Source organism: Toxorhynchites rutilus, chromosome 2, assembly GCF_029784135.1.
Source record: "Toxorhynchites rutilus septentrionalis strain SRP chromosome 2, ASM2978413v1, whole genome shotgun sequence".
NCBI classification, from domain to species: Eukaryota; Metazoa; Arthropoda; class Insecta; order Diptera; family Culicidae; genus Toxorhynchites; species Toxorhynchites rutilus.
The window spans coordinates 323141918-323166826 of NC_073745.1; the positions used below are offsets into that span (position 1 = coordinate 323141918).

At 39.0% G+C, this 24909-nt stretch overlaps 3 protein-coding genes and 1 pseudogene across 8 annotated transcripts in view; 1 reads left to right on the plus strand and 3 right to left on the minus strand.

Moving 5' to 3' along the window:
* LOC129764388 (calmodulin-binding transcription activator 1) overlaps positions 1 to 24909 on the plus strand; it is a 675564-nt gene that overhangs the window by 307679 nt on the left and 342976 nt on the right. The window lies entirely within an intron of this gene.
* On the minus strand, positions 12622 to 14320 carry LOC129764393 (UDP-glycosyltransferase UGT5-like). Its single transcript, XM_055763420.1, has 2 exons — positions 13483 to 14320; positions 12622 to 13424 (listed from the first exon to the last, which is right to left on the minus strand). Exons 1-2 carry the CDS (start codon positions 14311 to 14313, stop codon positions 12690 to 12692), a joined length of 1566 nt encoding a protein of 521 aa, XP_055619395.1. The 5' UTR covers positions 14314 to 14320; the 3' UTR covers positions 12622 to 12689.
* On the minus strand, positions 20692 to 22468 carry LOC129764392 (UDP-glycosyltransferase UGT5-like; annotated as a pseudogene).
* Positions 22511 to 24217, minus strand: LOC129764394 (UDP-glycosyltransferase UGT5-like). Its single transcript, XM_055763421.1, has 3 exons — positions 23940 to 24217; positions 23300 to 23883; positions 22511 to 23247 (listed from the first exon to the last, which is right to left on the minus strand). The coding sequence occupies exons 1-3, from the start codon at positions 24175 to 24177 to the stop codon at positions 22519 to 22521; spliced, it is 1551 nt and encodes a 516-aa protein (XP_055619396.1). The 5' UTR covers positions 24178 to 24217; the 3' UTR covers positions 22511 to 22518.

Sequence of the window (24909 nt, forward strand, 5' to 3'; positions counted from 1 at the left end):
TATCATGAATTAATCCAGCTAGAAAATTATACTCTTCTAACGGGGGTAACTCATGAACTAATGCCACTGATTCTGAAATAATTGAAGAATATCTCTTCCTATCAATGTTTCTAGATAAATCATGCTGAACATTCATAGTTCCTGACGATTCAGAATAGTTCGAAATAGAAACGGTGATTGGCAAATGATCACTTCCATGTGGATCTTGGATAACCTTCCAATAACAATCTAATGATAAAGAGGAAGAACAAAGGGATAGATCTAAGCGACTTGCGCGGCCTGGTGATGGAGCAATTCTTGTTATATCACCTGTATTCAAAATTGTCATGTTGAATTCATCGCATAGATCATAAATAGAATTAGCTCTGCGATCGTCAAAAGACTCACCCCAGCCAATTCCATGTGAGTTGAAATCTCCTAAAATAAGATGAGGTTGCGGTAGAAGCTCAATTATATTCACAAGGTTTCGATAATTAAGCATTGTACTTGGAGGAATTTAAATAGAAGCAATGCACAAATCTCTACCCTTGATACGTGCCTGACACGCAAGAATTTCAATTCCTGTGACTAAAGGCAAGGGAATCCTGTAAAATGGATAGCATTTTTTAATACCTATGAGAACTCCTCCATAGGAATCATCACGGTCTAAACGAATAATATTGAAATCATGGATGTTTAACACATTGTCCGAACGAAGCCATGTTTCAGATAAAGCAAACACATCACAATTCAAAAAATGGAGCATTTGCTTGAAAGAGTCAAGTTTTGGTAGAAGACTTCTACAATTCCACTGTAAAATAGTAGATTTCTCTGACTCATTCAATAAATTAGGCATCGAAATTAATGAAGGAGAGGAAACCATTTGCTTAGCTAACTGACTGATAGTAGGGAGCCAAGCAGAAATGAGACATTTCATTGAATCTGAAATTCCGAAAATATCAAAGATCCATCCAACAATCGAAGAAAAAGAAATACCTCCTGTAAATGATTGGGGTTCAGGAGCCGATTGAGAAGCGAATCTGGAATGACATGACAATTCAGGGAAATGAACGTCATAGTTAGAGGATCCCCAACCAGGAGGGTTATTGTTGGAAGGAGCAGAAAAATGAGAAGAAGCTTCTGGTTGATTAGAGGATAACCCTCTTTTTTTAGCAGGCTTGGAGGAGGAAGTATTTTTTCTCTTTCTAGCTCTTCTCGCGATTATTGGATCGAAAGTAGTATCCGATTCATCATCCTCTGATAAAACAGAGAAACGATTTTCTGAAACCTCGGATACCTGAGGTGAAGCTGCCTTAAGAATATCAGCAAAGGTTCGCTTAGAACGATCCTTAAGTGATTGTTTAAGTTTAATAGAACGGGATTTGTATTTTGGACATTCCTTAACTGTGTGAGGAACACCTCCACAAAGAATGCATTTATCAGCATCCTTATTGCAAGTGCTTTCATCATGGTCGACTCCACATTTAGAACATTTAATTTTATTGCAACAGAAGGTTTTAGTGTGACCTAACTGTTTGCAATTAGTGCATGTCATAATTTTGGGAGTAAATAACCGAACTGGAAGACGAAGCTTATCAATGAGCACATAATTTGGAAGAGCTGTGCCCTCAGAGGAGATTCTGAAAGAACCAGATGGGAAATATTTCTTTTCGTACCATGCATTAAAAATTAATTCAGGGATCTTACTTCCAAAATTTTTATATGAGGAAGTTTTACATCATGAAAAATACCCTCTGCGTTTTCGAAATCTTTTAGTTGGAGAGATTTTTCCGAAACCACACCATCGATTTCAACAATGTGTGCCGGAATATACACTCGATATTCATCAGTGAACAAAGAATTATTAACAATCGCATTAGCGTCTTTGCAATCCGAGAGCACAACACGAAGTTTGTCTTTATTCACTTTTGTAATTTCCAAGACACTTGAGTACTTAGACTTCAAGTCTTTGCAAATTTGGGTCACCCTTAAAGGTTTCCCTTTGGGACGGAAGAATACCACCCAACGTGTTTTCGATGATCCCGAAACGTTCTGGTATTGTCGAATTCGAGAAAGATTCTTGGAAGGAACATTCTCGATGATTGAATGCTGAAGAGAATTAATTGGATTTTGAACCGAGGTGAGTGAAACAGGATCATTTGTTGGATGTGTAGAATTTTTTGTTGGGTTGGGTGTCGAATTTGACAGTAATTGATTCTTCTTTTTCTTTGAAGGACGAACTTCAGAAAAACAATCATGAGGAGTATCTACGATGGTCATATCAACATCGGAGGTTTCGTTCCCCTCCATTTAGAAAAATTTGTGAAACAAAACTGAGAGTAGAAAGAGCATAAAACGTCTAACACGCACAGAAGTTAAAATAATTATATATGTATTAAAAAAAAATAATTAAATAAATAAAGAAACAGATAAATAGAATAAAACAAAACAAAAACGTAGCTGCTTTATATTTTCCAGTGGCAAGAAATCTTCAAAAATCCTGTTCCAAGGTTCAATACAGCTTCACACACCGAAAGTACTTGCAAAAATCGAATATCTTCTTCGGGGAATTTCACTCGCTGAACAAATGGGTCCAGTAACTGCACTATTTCTTCCGGAAAAGGTTTTCAAAACGCTGAAATGTCTTAGAGAAAGAAAAATCACAAAGAAAATCTGAAATATTCGTTATGATGAAAATTATACGTCACCTTTATTCCACGGCTTGCTGATGAACCAACTTCACTTCTGATTATCTGAAAAAAAAAAAATCCAAATGATTTAAAATCAGTGAAGATGCCAGTGAAGATGGTATTAATCTTGGACAAGCAAAACATAAACATGTTCAGACAAAATAGCGGTCGATAGAGTGGTAGAGTGGTGGTGATAGAGTGGTGTCGCTTTCAGAAAAGAATTGAATCGCAAGGCAAAAATTCGATGCGATGAAAATATAACTTTTCGATGTGCTAATGCTCGCAGGTGCGCACCTAACAGTTGTGGTCTAATAACTTTTAAAAGGAAAGCCAATAGGGTTCAGTTTGCTTACTAAATAGTAACTATATATAACCTTCGAAACGCAATCTATAAATGCTTCGAGTTTTGCTTGTCCAATATTTATTATAATACAAATTGTCAAAAGCGGATTTTTGTCCAATAGTGGAGGCACAAGTTCGCAGCCTATGGGGCAAACGATCGCACTTATTGAAATAAGCTTTTGAGATAACTTGTATCAAAAATCAATGATGTATCATTGGTAGCGTGTGAAAAAATCATTAATAGCGTGTGTAGGCATCATCCAAGAGGGGATGGGTAGTTGATTACTTGCTGGCTAGGCTGATTTGTTGTAAATTTCGAAAAGGCATACGATGCATCCTCATGAAGCTAGATCTCGTCCCTCTAGTTTTGTAACCTGGTTGTATCCGCGCTGGACTTTGATGGCTTTCGCAAAAACACCAAATCTTTGAAGAAATCGTTTTGTCCAATGGTCTGCAATGGATGATCAGTTTCTCAGACTGCTCACTCTCGACTAGAGATGAAACGGAATGTTGATTTTATTTTCACTCCGGATGATCGAATTTTCCGGATAATCGAATCACAAGAAAATTAAAAGGAAATCTCTCGGTAAACGTAAAATAACTATGGTTTGCACTGACTTATTTGTACAATGCAGTATCTTAGCCACAAATTGACTAGCGCCCCATGGGGGAGGAATAATGTTTTGAAATTCGAAAAAAAAACATTGCCTTGTTACAGCTCATGAACCAAAATATTATTCAAATGATCAAATGATGAAAGTCCAACTACAAGCAAAAGCTTGGCATCCAGGAGCCAAGGAGAGTTCGATGAGATGGTTAAGCGAATCAACATTAGGGATGCTATGTTTTGGGTGGCCGAGGCTTGGGACGAGGTACCGAATGATTCCATTGATCCCGTTGTCGGCTGTAAATAAACGCATGAACGCATGAACCGTGATTCTATGGTTTTCGGAAGACTCAAACTTTGGCGTCTTTACGACAACAGTAAGTAAAGTCTGAATGAGCTAAAATGTTGTATAGTGTATTTTTTCGAGGTAATCATTTTTTTCAGGAAGTCCCATTCGTAAATTTGAGATGACCATTCTAATGCACATCGTTACTCATGAATTTATTTTTAAACCAAAATAAATAATAATTTGCAAGAAAAAAAATAAATTAAATTAAATCTATTCTGCGATAATATCGTAACATATGAAGATGCGAAATAGACATCTTTTGAGAATCCAATAAATCAAAGGACTATCCAAGCGGATTCAAAGATTAATCACTTATTTTGTATTCTTTGCAACAATCTCAACACACCTACCCCAACTTTTCATTTTCCTTACGACATCCATGATTATTCGAAAGATCATATGATGCACTGTTGATAACCGAATTAAAACATACTAAACAGACACTGCTCATCCTAACTACATCCATGTTTCATTAAATTATCATATTAGGTATGTTTAGATATTAAATCGATGTATTCATTTAAATTTGGAATTGCCAACGTATATAAATTTACTGCAGATAATCGAAACTGGTTGTATAGACCAACCCTTTTTCCAGCTCTCTCCTCTATCTAGCTTCGTACAAATTTGTTCAAATAACCATATTTATAAAGTATATTAACAAATTGTTCAAAACTTTCGATCAAAAAAAATCAAAACCAAAATACTCCGGATGATCGAGTCTAAAATTCCGGATGATCGAACCTCCGGATAATCGAGTCCGACCTGTACTTACTCTTTCTTAACTTATATTAAAATTATTTCAATATAACCCCAAAAAATCATGATTGTAACTGTTACGTTCCTCGGACGGTGCGCACCTATCATCCACAACACATTGGTAGATGGAACAATTGGAGCTGGCGATCGAATGGAAACAATCATCCTATTGCTTAAAACAAAAAGTGTGTAATCAATTGAATTGAGTCGCGGAATTAGTATAAAAAGATATTTTGCTAGAAGTAAAATTTAAATAATTAGAGGAAGCACTAAACGTAAGCCTAATTGAAAGGAAACATTTTGTATTGTAATTTACATATTTACTTTATTAAAGGAAATTTTAACCAATCAAAAATCCCTGTGGTGGTTCAATCTTTCGAAAAATTTTCCTCTAGTTGGCACGTCCAACAGTAACCTTTTCTGTTAATAAGTTCTTAACAGAAGAAAAGCTGTTCACTATTCCTTGCAGCATACGTGATAATCTATTAATATGTGTTCTTCGCCTTAACTCAGTTTTTAAAGTGATTTAATTCATCCTCTTTAAAACAAAATTATTGATTGTCGGTCTGGGAGACCATTAGCGCGAGTATATTAGGGTTAAAAACAGGTTAAAAACGTTTTGTTGGGAGAAGTAATGGATACAATCTGGAACGTAACGTTATTTGATGGTGTGAAAAGTTCTTTCGGATTTACATTAGAACTTCATTTCTTTCCTGAAGAAACATTCCGCAAAAACTGAAATATGTATATTCGGAAGATTACTGTATCGTATTTATTTTCCATCGATTGGTGAAACGCTATACTCCATGCGAAAACTGGTAAATATTGACCATCCGGATAACATAAAAATGCTTGCTATCAATTTCATCATATCTGTGTGTATATTCTCATGCACCAGACTTTTTTATTCGATGTTTTCTTCTTTACGTTACCGGTGGTCCTGTTTTTTTTTGGTCGTTAAAAGTTACTTGCTGGCGGTTTTCCAATGTCCTTTATGCTGCTATTCTTCGGAAGCAAACTACTGTACCACAAGCATTTACAAATCATAACATCTTTTATCGCATATACAATTAACCCACATTAATCTAAAATATGTATCACACCTGATAAATTTAAAGAATAAGTGGGGGACATTCAAAAACAACTGATCGAATAAAAATCGCCGCTTTGTTCCCTGGTTATAAATATTTGTACGGTATGCATCACAATATACAGACATTTGCTGCATTGGCCCTCAAAACGCTTGCTGTCGGTATGATAATTGTTCAAATGAGTACAATCACGGGAAAATTATCGCTTGGCGATCCTTCTCTGTCTCATCCGCACACAAATCCGATCGACGGAGAGTGAATCATTGGTCGACAGAGCTGCTGTTCTTTCTACTTACGAGACAGAATGAACTTGTCTACCACATGTTTGGATTCGCTCACTCACTGAGTGGTATCGTATGATGCGAGACGAACACATTGATTGAAGAAGTTGTTTTCACATGCTGAAAAAAGTTGAATGCTTTCGTCGATTCTCTCGTCAATCACCAACATTGAACTAAACCTCAGAAAAATGAAAAAAAATAATTTTTATTTTCTAAACTAGCTGACCCGACGAACTTCATCCCGCCCAAAATAGAATTTTTGATTTGAAACATCTTTGAAACAACTTTCAAACATCCACGTTTTCTTACTAAGTGAACGTTAGTGAGTCCAATCACTGAACTCTTCATTGATTGATTACCCTTTGACCCTTTACAATTTCCTTTTACTATAAATTGTCTAATACTTCTTCAGAAATTCGACTTTAATATATAAAATTACTAGCTGACTCGGCAAACGTTGTTCTGCCATATAAATTACTTCTAGTGAATATTTTGACTGTTGAATAAAAAATAACTAATGTATTGCAATACATGTGTGCTCAAATGTTTCAACGATCTATAAAATTTATTGACTATGATCGATGAATGATAGATTCCACGTGGATATCGAGCAGATACGTGAAGATTTGACCGTGTATTGCATTGGACCGTGGGAACTTCCCGAACCTGAGTGTGATGTGGAGATGGAGATGAGATCTATGATGTACAGAGAAATGGACCGGATCGATCGGATCTCAGGATTCGTCTTTTGCATTCAGAAATCTGATCATTCGTGCTATGAAATGTAGCAACCTTGCCTCGGCGCAAAATAAACTTCAAAAAAAGTAATCCGTATTCGTGGAGCAATTTAATCTGTATCAGATTAGCAGACACGAAAATAATTTTAAATTGCTTAAATTTGGATGAAAATCATTACTCGATGTTGTTCAAATACTTAGAAAACAGTCCGAACTTAACGATACTTCTGTAAATCTTGTATACATCCAGCAACATGTTGGACGAAATACGTGTAATTTTGTAATAGAGCCCATTAAAGACTGTATTTCTTTTGTTTGAACACAGGTGCTGTCGTTTGAACAAAGGCTGTGTAGGTGTTATTCATGATAGCGTCTTGCTATCATTCCTCGAACCGCTTCTGTTGATTGTCTCATAGGAATCGCAGTCGCTCGCTCTCTACCTTTGCGAATATGTTGACCATAGATTATTGATACAGCTCAAGACATCCTAGAATGACGTCGTCCTGACTGCGCCAATTCATCAAACGACACACATAAGAATCCATCGAGGGCACTCTTTTGTTTGTTTCGTCTCCTCCAACCACATAATATTAAAATATCAATTCAAAATGAGTAATGATGTTCCTAATAATTAAAGTAACTGTGGCGCATTGGATCTACACACGTGCTCTTCAATCGGTTTTTTTTTATCAGGATTGACGACAATAGCGTGACTGTTATTTTGCATTGTTAGCATGGGTGTGATTAGAATAATTTCAATAATTCATTGTGCTCATCCGAAAAGGCTTCCAGCTCGCCGGCGATATTCCTAGTTTTAGTCGAATTGAGGTTACTTGCGTATGTGTAGGGTGAAATTCGATGAAGAGGACGAAGTGCCATCTGGCATTAAACAACGTAAATAAATTCGTCCTGTTTAAAAAACGAACGACGAATCAATTATTTGGTATCGTTTATATAAAAATACATATATCGCGATAAAAAAAGGAGATGAGGGTGGAAATTGGTTATATATGGTTATAAGTTTTTTTCAAGCCAAATTTATGCAAAAAATACGAAAACAAAGTTATTCAAATTTTATTTGCATGGGACCACCCTAATTAGTATCAAATATAAAGTAAAAGGTATCCTAGCGGTATCATATATAGTTTACGACCTATTCTCATGCCTACCAAGTTTTTTGAGTATAATATCATTAAAATCGGTCGAGCCGTTTCGGAGGAGTTTGACAACGAACATCGTGACAAGAGGATTTCATATACAAGATTTTCAGACACAATTCTCGTTCAAGATTCATCAAGCATTTGAAAATAACATATTTCTCCGTTGCTTGGAACACATGTTTGATACAGAGAATATTACAAAATAAAGACAGCTCAAATCGGTCCATTCCTTCCTCGGGTTTAGGGCACACCAACACATTTGGCCTTCCATTTTTGTTTATATAGATAGAAGATATAGGAATGTGTTATTCCATCTGAAAATCCTTTTCCACTTTCGAACAAAAATCAATTCCGTTAGCGCCAACATCAAATGGACTAACAACGCTAAGCTAATTGTAGAACATATGGGAATTCAATTTTCCAATTTTTTTGATTTTTCTCTCCGCTATATTGACCTACGGGAAGAGACGAATACAACGAAATATAGATGACTCAAATTGAACCATTACTTCCTCGGGTTTTGCGCTTACCAACACATTTGGCCTTCCATTTTTATTTATAGATACAGGTCGGACTCGATTATCCGGAGTATTGATTTTTTTTTCACTCCGGATAATCGAATCCTCCGGATAATCGAGTCAAAACCATTTTTTACCACCGCTCCACAATTTGTTCTTTGACGCATAATATCTTTCTTAATTAAGCTGCAATATCGATATAAACAATTCCTGGTGAAAATTCAAGCAAAATCGTCAAAAATCACGATTTTTACCCCATTGTACATGTAATAGCCACTTAAACTCCACCTTAACGTTGAAAGATTACATTTCTTCATGAAATAAGCCATATTTGAAATATAAAAACAATTTTTTTTCCAAACTGAATATAATCGAGTCCAAAATTGTATATAATCGAATCACATATAATCGAGTCTGTATATAATCGAGTCCGACCTGAGCAGTATTCTATTAGTCAAATCATTTCATTTGATACCAATATTGAGGGGATTGCAAAAAATACATAGTCGACCATTTTGTGGTGGCGACCTTTTCGAATTTATGTTGTTCATAGTGTAGTGTGTTCTTCAAATCAAGCCATTTTTTTGCGGCGGCCAAATTGAATTTTTCAAGATGTTGGAATACGCAGTTTTATAATGACAGTAGAATTAAATGTATGTTCCAAAATTTCAGGTCGATCATTCAACAGGAACGAGGTCAATTTTCTATTAATGTGGGACAACCCAACAAACATTCAAACATACATAGAAACAGGTCAAGCTGAATGAAACCATTGAAAAAGTAATTAGTTGTTTGGGGACTGCGGCCATCTTGAAATTGAATTTTTCATTATCCGCTATGTTCTACTAGTCGAGAACTTTCTTTTGATACATTTTTGGGCATTTTTCATAAATAAATGTGTTCTACTAGTCAAGCCTTTTCATTTGAAACGCATATTGATGATGGGTTGTGAAAAAAATATATATGGCGCCATCTTGCGATTGCGGTCATTTTGGATTTCCATTTTTCATAAATAACTGTGTTCTACTAGCCAAGCCCTTTCATTTGATACCCATATTGATGGGGTTCTGAGAAAATATGAAATCAGCCATTTTATAGTGGCCGCCATCTTGGATTTGCATTTTTCATAAATAACTGTATTCTACTAGTCAAGCCCTTTCATTTGATACTCATATTGATGGGGTTGTGAAAAAAAATATATATGGCGCCATTTTGTAGTGGTGGCCATTTGGGATTTGAATTTTTCATAAATAACTGTATTATACTAGTCAAGCCCTTTCATTAGATACCCATACTGGTGGGGTTCTAAGAAAATATGTAATCCGCCATTTTGATGTGGCCGCCATCTTAGATTTGCATTTTTCATAAATAACGGTATCCTACTAGTCAAGCCCTTTCATTTGATTTTACTCCCATTTTTGGAAGAATGTCGGGAGTGAGAATTGAACTCGTGATCTCTGCGCCAGATCGCCTCCGCATAGATCGTGCGTACATCTCCATTCCACTCGGTTCTGGTTCACATGCCACCAAAATAAACGAGTGCATTGCTCGAGAAAATGTTACTCTTTTTGAAGAGCTTGCACGGAAGTCAGCAATTATCGGATGGATGATGAGACTTACGTGAGGGCGAATTTCCGGCAGCTTCCGGGACTGCTGTTCTTCACCGCCCAGCACAAGTTTGATGTTCCGAGGGAAGTAAGGAAGCAGACATTTTAAATGTTTGCCAAGAAATACATGATTTGGTAAACGATCTGCTCATGTGGCAAACGGAGTGCGCCGTTCGTCACAACCGGGATCTACCTCAAGAAGTGTCTACCAAAGTGTCTGCTTCCTCAGTTGAAGTAACAAGAGGGCCCTACGATCTTCTGGCCGGGTCTAGCTTCGTGCCACTGGGGTCACTTTAGTACCCAAGGACATGATTTCCCCTAACGCACCGGAACTAACACTCATCGAAAAATTCTGGGCTATTATAAAGCAGGAAAAGGGTGTGTCACATCAAATTGCATCACGGAAAAAACGCTGTAGAAATTTAATTTTTAGGAATTATATCTTCAGCTTTCGCTTATAATAAGATAAGAGTGTATAGATCACGTTGGCCATGCTTCACTGTCAATTTTTCGTAAATTTGGAAAAATGTCGTCGAACGAAAAAGAGCGTCGTGAATTAATCCTGTGCACTCATTTCGAGAATCCGGAGTTGTCACATCGGGTCATCGGTAAGATGCTGAGAATCGTCCAATCCACGGTCAGCAGAGTACTAAAACGATACTTCGAGAACCTAACCATCGACCGGAAGGTGAAGAACGGCAAAAATGGATGCTCCGTCAGTGAAAAAAGATCACAAGCGCGTAGTTAAGCAGTTTAGACGTGATCCGAGAAGTTCGGTCTGGGATGTCGCCAATAAGCTGAGTTTGTCAAGTTCATTCGTCCAGCGGACAAGGTTCAGAAGGCTCCTAACCGCGACGAAAGGCAAAACATGGTGGGGAAGACGCGAGCCCGGAAGCTGTACACCGAAATGCTGACGAAGCCGCATTGCCTGGTAATGGACGACGAAACCTACGTCAAAGCGGACTTTCGTCAGCTGCCGGGCCTGTTGTTCTTCTCCGCAGAGGACAAATTCAGCGTTCCGGAGGAGATTCGCAAGCAGAAACTATCCAAGTTTGCCAAAAAGTACATGGTGTGGCAAGCGATCTGCTCTTGCGGAAAGCGGAGCGCCCCCTTCGTGATGACCGGCACGGTAAACGGGCAGGTTTACCTTAAGGAGTGCCTACAGAAGCGCTTACTACCACTATTGAAGCAGCACGAGGGCTCGACCATCTTCTGGCCGGATCTCGCTTCGTGCCACTATTCAAAGGACGTGTTGGAGTGGTACGAAGCCAACGGGGTCACCTTCGTGCCAAAGGAAATGAACCCGCCCAACGCGCCGGAGCTTCGCCCAATAGAGAAATATTGGGCGATTATGAAGCAGGCCCTCCGGAAGAACCCAAAAGTTGTCAAATCGGAGGCGGGCTTCAAGAGAAAATGGATTTCTGTTCAAAAAAAACTACAACCTGACGTTGTACAGAACCTTATGGACGGGTTAAAGAGGAAGGTGCGAGCATACGGGCTTGGGCTCGAAGTATGAATAAAAAGAAAATGCCAAAAGTTGTTTAATAGTTTTTATTTTACTGTCTAAAATTTTCAAAAGGATCGGTCTACTGGGCGAATTTCTACAGCGTTTTTTCCGTGATGCAATTTGATGTGACACACCCTTTACTACGGAAGCATCCCAAGGAGATCAAATCTGAGGAAGATACGAAGAAAAAGTGGGTTTCCGTACAGAAGTAGCTGAAGCCAGATGTTGTACAGAACCTTATGAGTGGAGTTAAGCGTAAGGTGCGAGCATATGACTATGATATTGAAGTTGAATGAAATAAATATGCGAAAATCTTACTAATGGGTTATATTTTATTGCCTGAAAGTTTGAAAAGGATAAAGGATTGAAAAGGTTTCCTAATGTGGTCGAGTGGCCAAGCAAATGGAGAGATATTTAACATGCATGGGATTCGGTCATCAGGCGTAAAAATGTAAGGACCTCCACAGATTCAGTCTGTACTCCAAGTGCGGCTAGAATGATCACGGTGCTAGAGACTGTACGGACGTCTAATACGGCCATCGAATTCACTCTCCTTCTTTTAAGAATCTTCCTGGAGCGTCTCCGATCGCCATTATAAACGAATTTCCAGAGCGTTGTATCCGGCATGCCGCAACGCGCAACCATAAAGGCAAAATGTCCCATCGCAAAACAGCGAAACAAAAGGAAATTGAACGATGAATGGCGTGGATTTGAGTTATTTTCTTGGGGGAAACTTTTTTTATGCGGTCCCTATCTACCGCACAAAAAAAGGTTTTTTCAAAATGTGTACCGAACACGATTTTTCAAAGCTGCTGGTGAAGTTTTGCACGATGTTTAATGCGACTTTTTTGTGCGGTCCCTATCACCCGCACAAAAAATAGGTTGCCTGTAATTGTAATACGCAGTTTTTAACGAGCTCAATCAGCTTTTATTTTTTTTATTCTCAACAGTAAGACGAGCCATACATTCTGCAAAAATAGCCATGCTTGTCTTCCACAGCAAATTCTAAAGAAAGAATTAGTTTACTAATTTCACAAAAAATATATACTTCGCTACATCACATTATGTTCGCTTCTTTTTGCGTGTCACGTGTTTGATTGGTTTGAAGATCTTTCGGTAAATTTTCCTAACAAAAAACCCAACCATCGCTCCTGTCAATATCATAATCAAGAACACCACCGCATAAACATCAAGCAGATGATACTGGAAGAACGAGAGTTGCATCGCTGGCGACCTCAGTTGTGGGGCTCCTTTGTGGCGAATTACGTATTCCACCCAGAAAGCGGCAGTCTCTTTTGGTGTCATCGGTTTGTCTCGGAAGCTTCGGGAAACCAATTGAGCATTCTTGGCGTACGAAGGATCGCTCAGTACCGTGTGGATGGCACGATGAACTGTCGCTTCGTTAATGTCTTGATATTCCAGCAAAACTGCGTATCCGGCACGTACCGATCTGCGGATATTCATCATCTGATCTCCAAACACTGGTATTCCAATCATTGGTTTTCCGAAGTAGAGTGCCTCTGTCGTGCTGAGTAGACCACCGTGGGTGATGAAAAGCTTCACATTCGGATGAGCCAGAATGTCTTTTTGTGGCATCCATGATTTAATTTTCAAATTCGGTGGTAGATTCGCAATGGTTTCGTCTTCAAATTTCCACAAGACTCGCTCTTTCAACTTCGCGAAGTTTCGGATGAATGCTTCACGTTTTTCCTCCGGAAAATGTTTAGATTTGATGTTGGATCCCATGCAGAAATAGATGACACCATCCGGTGCCTCATCCAGGAATTTTTGTAGGTCCTAAAGGAACAGCAATATTGGAATTGTGTAATTTGTGTTTTGTGATTACTTTGCTTACCTCGGGCAGAGGCTTCGCTCCTTCCACCTGAATTCCTCCAACTTCCACCATATTCGGAGGATACGGCCTCGGGAAGCTCAAACTGAAATGTTGATTCAAGAACACCAATGACACGTTTTGCATTTGCTGTTCGAAAGTCTGTTTTGCCATCGGAAATGTTTTGTCATATGACTGCTTTTGTTTTGGTAGATATAGAAGATGATAATAAACATGATCCAGGAGATACATCGCAGAGTTTTGGAGCCGCTCCCAGAACGTCATATGGTCAGTGAAGCTTAGCATGAAGTGCGCGACGTGCGATGGGGGAGCGGGGGTCCCTACCAGCTCATTAGTCCACATCGAGCTGCCAAATGTTGAGATGGTGATTAGCGGAGCGTCGAAGTGTTGAGCGAATCCATACAGTGACTCCGTCAAAAATGATTCCGTTATGACTAGGTCAAAGTGTTCCTCTGTTTCCAGAAATTTCAAAACCTTCGGATGCTGCAGGACATTCTCACATATCATGTCGGCAAACTCGTTGTACATCATTATCAGCATTATAGCGCTCGACAACACACCTGAATTTTGGAATTCGAACATGTTCTCATCCTCTTCCTCGTTTTCTTCATCTGTTCCGGTTAGTAGAATTTCACTATAATTTTTCGGTGGATTCTTCAGAGGTTCTGTTGTAATGACGGTCAGCTCATGTCCGGCTTCCGTCAATGTTCTTATGTATGCATTGCCAATAATGCCATGAGATCTACCGACAGGAAGAACACCAAGAATTTTTGCACATTCTGACGCGGTTAGTAGAGAGACTATCAGAAAAGCAAGTACCCAGCGTGAGTTCATTGTGGTGGCAAATTTTTGACTAACGGTTAGCGATTTCAATCCACCACGAGCTGTGGTTGATATCTTATCGTACCGCTCAGCTGGTGAGATAAGCTTCATGGTAAGCATGGTAAGAACAATCGATATGATGCAATTTTTCGCCATGATAACAAATAATTTTCGGCAAAGACGAAATCTGCTACCCCTTTTTGTTTTGTTTCATCATGTGTTTGCGAAATGTTTGATTCGTTGCATTCAAATCATTTCAATTAGCTTCATTTCGTTCCATTTCATTTTTCTCAACACTGTTGACACTCAACAAAAGGGCTTTATATAGTTCCACGATAGTTTTGGCAAACTTCATTCCATTTTAGCGATGCGGTACTCACCTAAATCTTCATTTTACTCCAGTAACATGTCTTTTGTGGAAACATATTGTCTCCTAAAGGGGAAAGGAACAATTGTTTATGTCTCAAGTTTCGGTGTTCTACCGAAGAGCAGGCGCTCTGTCACTATGTTATGGATTGTAGAAGAGTCAGGAATTGGTGGACATCTTCTGGAGTCACGGTGTGCTAGTTTAGGAAGCCAAAGAGTAGTGGCTCCATAGGTAGAAGAATAATGAATAGAGTTATCGTGTTTAGAGTGACAAAAAATCAGCAACAATAACCCAAAACACCGATCCCAAACTAGGATCATATCCGACCTCACACTGCGGTGAGAATTTGTCAGGAAACCAGTGGCTGAAAAACGTTCGCACTGACGGGAAGACGACCGATCGAAGCGGAAGAAAGCTGCGCGAATGAGAGCAGAGCAAAACAGTAGACTAGTAGACTAAATAGATAATCAGTTTCAAAAGAACCGTAGGCTGTTTCACATGATAGCATTCGTGCTGGAAATGAATTATGTTCGCGTTCAGTCCACTTTATCTTCTTCTTCTTCTTCAATGGCACTAACGTTCCTAGAGGAACTTCGCCGTCTCAACGTAGTATTACTTGCGTCATTTTTATTAGTACTTAGTTGAGATTTCTATGCCAAATAACACGCCTTGAATGCATTTTGAGTGGCAAGCTCTAGAATACGCGTGATCACAGTGCAAGTCGGAGGAAATTTCTTTGACGAAAAATTCCCCCGACCAGAACGGGAATCGAACCCGAACACCCGGCATGTTAGTTATGACGCTAACCACTCGGCCAAGGGAGCACAAGTCCACTTTATAAATAACACGATTTTCCAAATCAGAGTGTCCGAGAAACCTAATTTAGTTGTGCGCAAACAATAGTTAGATATGCTAATGTAAAAGGTTAAGATTCATATCGATTTATATCCAATTTAAAACATCAGAAGTTTCATACAGTAATACAATTGTTTTTGTGCTAAAAATGGTAGATTTTGTGTCAACTTACTACGGTTTTTATGCATCTTTGTTTTTTTTACTATAGACTAGATAAATCCGTTTCCGATATAAATAAAATCAAAATATGAGAAAGCATACGCCGAGCATGGATGGTTTTCACATGATTTAACCTACAGAAAAAAAGAAAAAAACGGGAAAAGCATTTGCGAAATTTGGCATGTCATATTGGAACTTGACAGTGAATGAAAATTGGATATATTTCAAGAATCCCAAGCGTAAAAGATGTTTATTCCGGCCAGCCGACGACATCGACATCTATCTTTGCAGATTGTTTCGGTAAGAAGGCAATGTTTTTGATTTCTGAGGTCAGCGAGGTGTAATTCGATATGACCTTCTGAAAACTGGTGAGACTGTTGATAGTGCATCTTCGAAGCTGATTAAGGGTAGACGAATTAGGTTGGGAATAAGTTAGAAACTATCCTAGGTTCTCTTTCTTTTCCTCTTCCTCTTCCTCTTCCTCTTCCTCTTCCTCTTCCTCTTCCTCTTCCTCTTCCTCTTCCTCTTCCTCTTCCTCTTCCTCTTCCTCTTCCTCTTCCTCTTCCTCTTCCTCTTCCTCTTCCTCTTCCTCTTCCTCTTCCTCTTCCTCTTCCTCTTCCTCTTCCTCTTCCTCTTCCTCTTCCTCTTCCTCTTCCTCTTCCTCTTCCTCTTCCTCTTCCTCTTCCTCTTCCTCTTCCTCTTCCTCTTCCTCTTCCTCTTCCTCTTCCTCTTCCTCTTCCTCTTCCTCTTCCTCTTCCTCTTCCTCTTCCTCTTCCTCTTCCTCTTCCTCTTCCTCTTCCTCTTCCTCTTCCTCTTCCTCTTCCTCTTCCTTTACTTTGGGTGTTGCGTACGGTCGTAAAGTGGGTCAGCTTACTACGATCGCATACGGACGTAAAAATGGATCGGTTTATTATTGTTTATTATGCTACGCGAGTTTAAAGAGATGCTTTGAAAATAATTGGCATGTCTCACAGGCATTGTTCCGCTTTAACCAATGTGTCGATTGAAGCAGAAAAATGTCGGTAAGCACATGTCAAGGAAATGAACTAATTTTGATATATGGTTATTATGGCATCATTTATTGATTCTAAAGCAAGATGACTAACGCGTATGCTACATTTCTCTTCTTCTTCATTTTCGACATAAATAAAAATGGAAGGCCAAGTGTGTTGGTAAGCGGAAAACCCGAGGAAGGAATGGTTCAATATGAGCTGTCTGTATTTTGTTGTATTCGTCTCTTCCCGTTGATCAATGTTATGGGTAACGAGTTCTGCGATTGAGCCCAGGATCGTTCGCTTAGTAAAAAAACGCGAATGTTTGGATGAGTTCATATCAATAAAATTGTTTTGGGCGAGACGAAGTTGTTTGATGATCAGGGGCGCTTCAGCCGGGTCAGCTAGTTAGAAAAAAAATCTCAGGTAGCTCTAAATGATTTATTCGATATTTTCTAATGAAAATTTAAATATTTTTCACATTTCGTTCCTTGATCAACATTTTGTAGGTCTCATTGTTTCTGAGTTAGAATTTTTTGTAATTTAAAGTTTTTTCACGAACTAACTAAAAAACTGTTAGACAAAAAAAAAGTAAAATAATGAAAGAAAAGGAAATAGTTGAAATTTGCATGAAAAAATATCAAAATGAATTAAAATTAGAAAATTACTCTGAAAAAATATTAAAAGTTTTAATTCATTTAACTCAAGAACATATTGTTTCATACAATGACCAATATATTGGGTATGCAATCTAATTATTTCGTTTTGTTTTACATGAAATGGCTTTTTTTTGCACAGCCCAGACCTTGTCCTTTCTGACTACCATTTGTTTCGATCGCTTCGAGTGGAGCGCTTTGAGTGGAATACACTAAATTTTAGAACATGGTATCTAAAATTGGCTGGATTCATTCATGGCTTCAAAAGATGAACACTTCTTTCGCGATGGGTTCCGTAAATTGCCAGAAAGATGGGAAAAGGTAGTGACAAGTGGTGGACAATACTTTGAATAATGTATTAATTCATTTTATTTTTTAAATAAATGTATTTTTCCTGCAAAAAAAAAAACGAAACGAATCGAGTTGCACACATTTTGATATGAAATATATTGATATTTTTTGCAGTATATTTTCAGTTTTTAAATTCATTTTGATACTTTGTAATGCAAATTTCACTAATTTTCTACATTTCATTATTTGACAATTTTGTTGTCTAATAGTTTTTGAGTCAGTTTGTAAAAAGGTTAGGAAAAAACTCAAAACTACAAACATTTCTAACCCAAAAACTGTAAGGCCTACAATGTAAGTCATTGACTGAAATATGGAAACATGTTTTAATTTATTAAAAAATATCCAGCAATTTTCTTTTAAACTACACTGAGAAAAATTATTTCGAAAATTAAATTCATTTTTCTTAAAAACTGATGTTTTTATAATTTTGAAAAGACGTATGAATTGTCTATATATTTTCCAACAAGTCATGTATCCATCGAAAGGAGGGCACTTCTACCGGGAAAGATTTTTTCGAACAACAACTTTTTCACTTCTACTAATGTTTTATTCGTAACATCTCTGTGAGTAAGTTCTCACGATTGATTGCTATCGAAATCATTTGAAAACATTGTACAATAACAAGAGGACGAACACTTCAATCAATATTTATTGCACACACAATTCCGTGAAATTATTAATTATGTATTTTATGTAAATATATATTGTTAATTAATAAGTTGTTGTTCGAAAAACTCTTTCCCTGTATAATGTTCCGTTTTCCGATGTATGTATGACTTGTTGATTATTGTATGGGGAATTTTTTTGAAGGAATTCAAAAAATACGTTTTGGAGAAAAAAGAGTTTTAATTTTAAAAACAATTTTATTTCAGTGTATTTTTTAAATTTGTTTGTTATTTTGTTATGAAAATTGAAACAATTTCTCGCATTCTTTGGCCGATATTCTGTAGATCTTATAGATTATAAGTTAAGATTTTTTTGTTAAAATTTATAAAAATGTTGGTGATTTTTTTAAAAGTCGTCTGGATTTTTTCTAAGATTTCAAGTATACAATGTTTTTTGATGGGTCAATGTTTTCACACCCCCAAAAAGTTTCGCTGTAATCCGACATGATGCTGCCAACTTCTACTTCTGCACCAAAAATTAACTTTTAGCACATGTTTTGACATTGTGTAATAAATATGCCATAGCAATATAAGAGCAATATGAGCGAGCGAAACAAGAGACACACTGCAAAGAAGCACGCATTAAACCTTTTCGCAAATTTTGCCAAAAGTATATAGGTTCACGTTTATGCTCATCTTTTTACTCATAGAAAACTCTTTCCAACTTCATTCTATAATGAGGTGTAATATTATCACGCATTTATGTAACAGCACCAGTGGCTATGTGGATAGCGTGGTCGTGTAAATCAGCTTTGCATTCCAGCCGGCCTTGGTTCTATCCCCGTTGACATCGTTTGGATTTTTTTGGGTACAATCCTAAGCTGACGTTCAGTCTGAGAGAAAGGGAGGTTTGCTCCCATACATACAAACATTTTAATTCTTTTGAAAAGGTGCTTTTATTTGTTCAATTCATCCATCAGCACACGAAAAAGCATTTTTTTTGCCAAAAACGATATGTTTTCTGCCAACGCTAGTTTAGGTGTAAGACGAGTTCACATGAAATTCGTCATATTTGAATACACGCCGCGGAGTTTTTCGATGGGTACTAATGAAACAGACCCAAAAACAAGAACTTGCGTGGCGAGTTCTCAAATATTTCACATATTTTGCCAACCGGCAACGGAGGGCATCCATGGGCGGCCTGAGGAGACAGTCTGGATAACCCCTTTGAACTAAAACGAACCGACGATATGTTTCGAGACTCACCGCGACGTGAATTCGCAATATTATCACATATTTCAACACCCGGCGCCGGATGAAATTTATGGGCAAACTGTGCTGGTTATACCATAGAGTTATTTTTTAAATATCTCGTTACAATCAGGAAGATGAACATAACAATTTGAGTTTGAAATTGAATATGAAATAATGAATTTGAAAATCGAACACAAATGGATTGACATTTGCGAAATATGGAAAATTGACAACTGAATTCTTAGATCTGTGAACTACACGCAAATCCATGAACAAGTGTGTGTACCTTCGGAAACATATGTTATCCAAAACATGATTTCAATATACTATTTTACGAATTGATCGGTCGTTAATTCCATAAAATATTTTGACGTGGGACTACGTCTAACCTTTCAATATAGGGGCCTATTTCGAAGTTTCGGGTGGAAAAAGTGAAAGATTTTGAACGTTAATATCTCTTTAATTCATGGATGTATTTTGATTCCGAAAACACAAATTAAGAGAATAGATCCCCACGTATGTTTTTGTCCGCGAAAAACCTGTAAATAGTAAAACAAGTGAACAATGTAACGGTGAAAGAGGTTGATTTAACTCGTACATGATTTCTAATGCAACAAGCAGCATTCCTCCATTCCATTCAATTCGAGAGTAAGGTTACATGGCATGGCTTCTGCGAATGTAGGTGCTATGCCCATTTTCGCGCCGCTCAGAGGATCGTGTTGCATCGAAGCGAGATGGATATAAAACAGAAAGGCGGAAAATAAAACATTGAGTCAAACCCCGATTAGCATGATGAGTGTTGGACATACTGGGGGACATTGCAACAACATTCCCTAATAAACTTTCAACGCCAACACATCAAATTGGTCGGGGTGTGACTGAATTGTACCTTTCGTCCTTCTCTTATGTATCCATCGCGCTTCGATGCAACAAGATTCTCTGAGTGGCGTGAAAAAAGGGCATAGCAACTACATTCTCATGTAGAGGACCATGTTGTATCGAAACGCGATAGATATATAAGAGAAGGGTGGAAGATTCAACATCCATTCACGCTCCGGCCATCTTGATGTGTTGACGTTGATTTTATTTATTTTGAATAGTGGAAACAAGCGGTACATTCTGGAAAAAAGGTTATAATTGTCTGCTACAGAAATTTATTTCTTTAGGTTAACGATTTTTTTTTTGCAAAATTATACACTTTTCTACATCACATTATGAATGTTTTTTTCTTGCACTCTATTTGTTTGATTAGTTTAAACATCTTCTGAAGAATCTTCCTAGTATAATATCCAAGAGTCGCTCCTATCACTATCATTATCAAAAACACCATCGCATAAACATCTAACAGATGGTACTGGATGAACGTCAGTTGCATCGCTGGCGATCTTAACTGTGGAGCCCCTTTGTGTCGAATCACATATTCCGCCCAAAAGACGGTGGTTTGCTTTGGGGTCATCGGCTTATCACGGAAGCGCTGGGAAATCATCTGAGCGTTCTTGGCGTATGAAGGATCGCTCAGCACCGTGTTGATGGCAAGATGAACCGTCGCCTCGTTAATATCTGGATATTCCAGCAGGACCGCATATCCGGCACGCACCGCTTTCTGGATATTCATCATCTGATCCCCGTATACGGGAATTCCGACCATTGGTATGCCGTAGTGGAGTGCTTCCGTGGTACCGAGTAGACCCCCGTGGGTAATGAAAAGCTTCACATTCGGATGAGCTAAAATATCCCTTTGTGGCATCCAGGATTTGATCTTCAAATTCGGCGGTTTATTCGGAATGGTTTCATCCTCAAACTTCCACAGGACACGCTGTTTCAACCTAGCGAAGTTTCGGATGAAGGCTTCTCGTTTTTCCTTCGGAAAGTGGATTGATTTTATGTTCGATCCCATGCAGAAATAGATGACTCCATCCGGAGCCTCATCCAGGATTTTTTGTAGGTCCTAAAATGGAAACAATGCTTGAATTGTGAAATTTGTGCAATGAAACGGAAACACTGACCTCGGGTAGAGGCTTCGCCTCTTCCATCTGAATCCTACCAACTTCCACCATATTCGGAGGATAGGGTCTCGGGAAACTCAAACTGAAATGTTGGTTCAAAAACACCAACGATACGTTTGCGCTGTTCGAAGGTCAGCTTTGCCGTCGGAAAAAGTTGATTGTAAAGCCGTATTTGTTTCGGCAGATAAATAAAATGGTAATAGGCTGTATCGAGAACATTGAATGCAGCGTTCTGGAGCCGTTCCAAAAAGTTCATGTTGTCGGTCGAACTCAGTACGGCACTCGCGATGTGCGATGATGGAGCTGGTGTCCCTACCAACTCATTGGTCCAGAGTGAGCTACCGAATGCGGTATGTGATTAGTGGGGCGTTGAAGTGTTGAGCGAATCCATACAGTGACTCCGTCAAGAATGTTTCAACTACAACAAGGTCGAAGTGTTGCTCTGTTTCAAGAAAATTTGACAAGTTCGGATGCTCCAGTACACCCTCAGCTATCATGTCGGCGAACATCCCGTATAACATTACCTGCATCTTCGCCGCTGACAACATGTTGGAGCCATGGAATTCGAATAAGTTCAAATCTTGTTCATCACTGCCCTCGTTGGATTTGGTCAGCAGAATCTCGCTATAGCTTTCAGGCGTATTCTTCAAGGGTTGTGTAGTGATGACCGTCACTTCATGTCCGGCTTCCGCTAATGTTCTCATCAAAGCGGTGCCTACGATGTTGTGAGATTTCGAATCTACAGGAAGAACACCAAGTATTTTCGCACATTCTGCCACGGTTAACAAGGTGACAATTGACATAACAACTATCGAACGTGAGTTCATTGTGGTTGCCTATCTACGACTAATGATCAGCGATTTTAATTTCTGGCGCGTTGAGTTCATATCTTATCACGCAGAACAAGTGGGCATGATAAGAGTTTTTGCTTTGCAAACAAAGGAAAAAGACAACATCAAGCAGAAACGTGTTTCAATCCCTCTTTTTATTGTACTCTAGCCAGTATGTATGGATCATTCGTTTCATTCTTTTGACAGTCCAGTAGCAGATGGCTACTATTGAACAGAAAATCCCAGCTAAAGTTAGATACACATCTACCAGATTGTATTCTAGGACCGTCAGCTCAACTGCGGGAGATCGAAGTTGTGGCGCTCCCTGGTGCCGTATCACGTACTCAATCCAATAGACGGCCGTCTCCTTCGGCGTCATTGGTTTATCGCGGTAGCGTTTGGAGATGAGCTGCGCCTTTTCGGCGTAGCTAGGGTTATCCAAAACCTCATCGATGGCCCTTTGTACAGTTTTTTCGGTTACATCGTTGAGGTCCAACAGTACCCCGTACCCCGTTCGCACGGCTCTCTGAACATTCATCATCTGATCGCCAAAGATGGGAATACCGATTACGGGTTTCCCGTGATACAGAGCCTCCGTAGATCCAAGAAGACCGCCGTGGGTGATGAATACCCGAACGTTTGGATGTGCCAGAATGTCATTTTGTGGCATCCACGCCTTGATCATCAAATTTTCCGGAAGATTGGGAATCGACTCGTCCTCAAACTTCCAAAGGACACGCTGTTTCAATCCGGAGAAAACCTTGATGAACGCGTTGCGTTTCTCGACTGGAAGATCTTTTGACTTAAGATATGAGCCCATGCTGAAATAAATGGCACCATCCGTTGCTCCATCTAGAAATTTTTTGACATCCTAAAACACAGTTTGATTGGTCGCAGGCATAAAAACATATAAAAATACTTACAGCAGGCAACGGCTCAACCGTCTCGATTTGAATCCCTCCCACTTCGATCATGTTCGGTTGGTACGGTCTCGCCGAACCCAGCGTGAAGTGGTCGTTTAGCAGCACCAGCGAGACGCTCCTCATCTGCTCATCGAACGATATCCTTGCATTCGGGAATACTCTCTCATAAATCTGCCGCTGAGTTCGAAGATGAATCCCTCTGTACATCGCCCGGTTCAACCAATCGATGACCGTATTCCAAAGCCGCTCGCGGAAAGTCATCCTATCCAAGTACTCCAGCATCCAGCTCGGCACATGTGAGCTGGGCGCTGGGGTTCCCGTCAACTCGGTCGTCCAGACGGAGCTTCCAAAGGGTGAGTACGTGATGAGCGACGCGTTGAAGTGTTGTGCCATTCCGTAAATAGCTTCCGTGAGGAAGGTTTCAACGATGACCGCGTCGAACGTCTCTCCCGAGTTCAGCAAACGCTGAACGTTGGGGTGATTGAAGGTGAACTCACTGGTGAAACTCCCGAAGTCCCTATACGTCAAGATAAGGTTGTCGAAGATGGTGGCATCTTTGATTTGAAACAAATTCTCGAATATAGCTGTGGTAGAACAGTTATTGAGTGATGGGCACGTTTCCAAAAGAAATTCCACTTACCGAAAAGAGCCTCCACGATGCCAGTCAACTCGATATCTCGATAGTTTTTCGGTGGATTCTTCTCCGGATAGGCGCCCAACACCGTTACATCGTGTCCTGCCTCCGCCAGGGCTTTCATGTAGGAAACACCAACGATATGATGCGATCTCCCACCGGTTGGGATGACACCGAGAATTCGGGCTCCTTCACTTAGCGAGAGCAACCACACCGCTCCCAGCAGCAATCTTTTGACCAACATGATTGAATGATGTTTGTGCTATGACGACGAGTGAGTGGTCTGTGTCGGACTGAAACAAACTTTAGAGTTTCAACGAGAATAGTCTTATCAGGTGCGATGGTGATACCGCGCAAATGTTGTCGCCGGCTTATCTACGGCTTGATTCAGCACTTTTTCGGAAGCTTCGAAGCGTGTGATTTTTTCCGCCAAGTCACTTCCTAGTGTAAACGATTTTAAGACATTGCTCCTAGTGGATGAAACTTATCAATGTTCCTCCCAAACTTAATTTTTGTATTGTTTTATCTGATTTGTCTTGTTCGCATCTGTTTGTCGAAGAATAAAAAATGTTTGAAATTAATTCTAATTTCAATATTCAATTTGTCACCGATCAATGAAAGTTAAGTTAGATATACATACAAAAATGATTGGTATTCAATTGGTGATAAAAACTCAACTCCACTAGGAACTATGCCAATGACAAACTAGAATATAGTTAGCAAAGTATAATACATTCCATAACTGACCTTCATCTAATAGGAGTACCGGTAAGTTTCTTCGTTTTTTTTTCAAAACATAATGGTTTGTTCCGTAAAAATGGTTACAAATTTAATATTCAAAGTATTGCCCATCGCTAGTCACAACTTTTTACCATCTTTCTGGCAATTTACGGATCCCTTTACGGAAATAATCGGCCGGTTTGTTGGCTAACCACGAATCGATCCAATTTTTGACTTCATCAAAATAGGAGAAATG

Coding starts and splice junctions, on each gene's coding strand:
- LOC129764393 (XM_055763420.1), bottom strand. CDS start 14,313: ATGAACTCACGCTGGGTACTTGCTTTTCTGATAGTCTCTCTACTAACC. Junction 13,425..13,482: donor GAGCGAAGCCTCTGCCCGAG/GTAAGCAAAGTA, acceptor CTGTTCCTTTAG/GACCTACAAAAATTCCTGGA.
- LOC129764394 (XM_055763421.1), bottom strand. CDS start 24,177: ATGTTGGTCAAAAGATTGCTGCTGGGAGCGGTGTGGTTGCTCTCGCTA. Junction 23,884..23,939: donor CATCGTGGAGGCTCTTTTCG/GTAAGTGGAATT, acceptor GTTCTACCACAG/CTATATTCGAGAATTTGTTT. Junction 23,248..23,299: donor CGGTTGAGCCGTTGCCTGCT/GTAAGTATTTTT, acceptor ACTGTGTTTTAG/GATGTCAAAAAATTTCTAGA.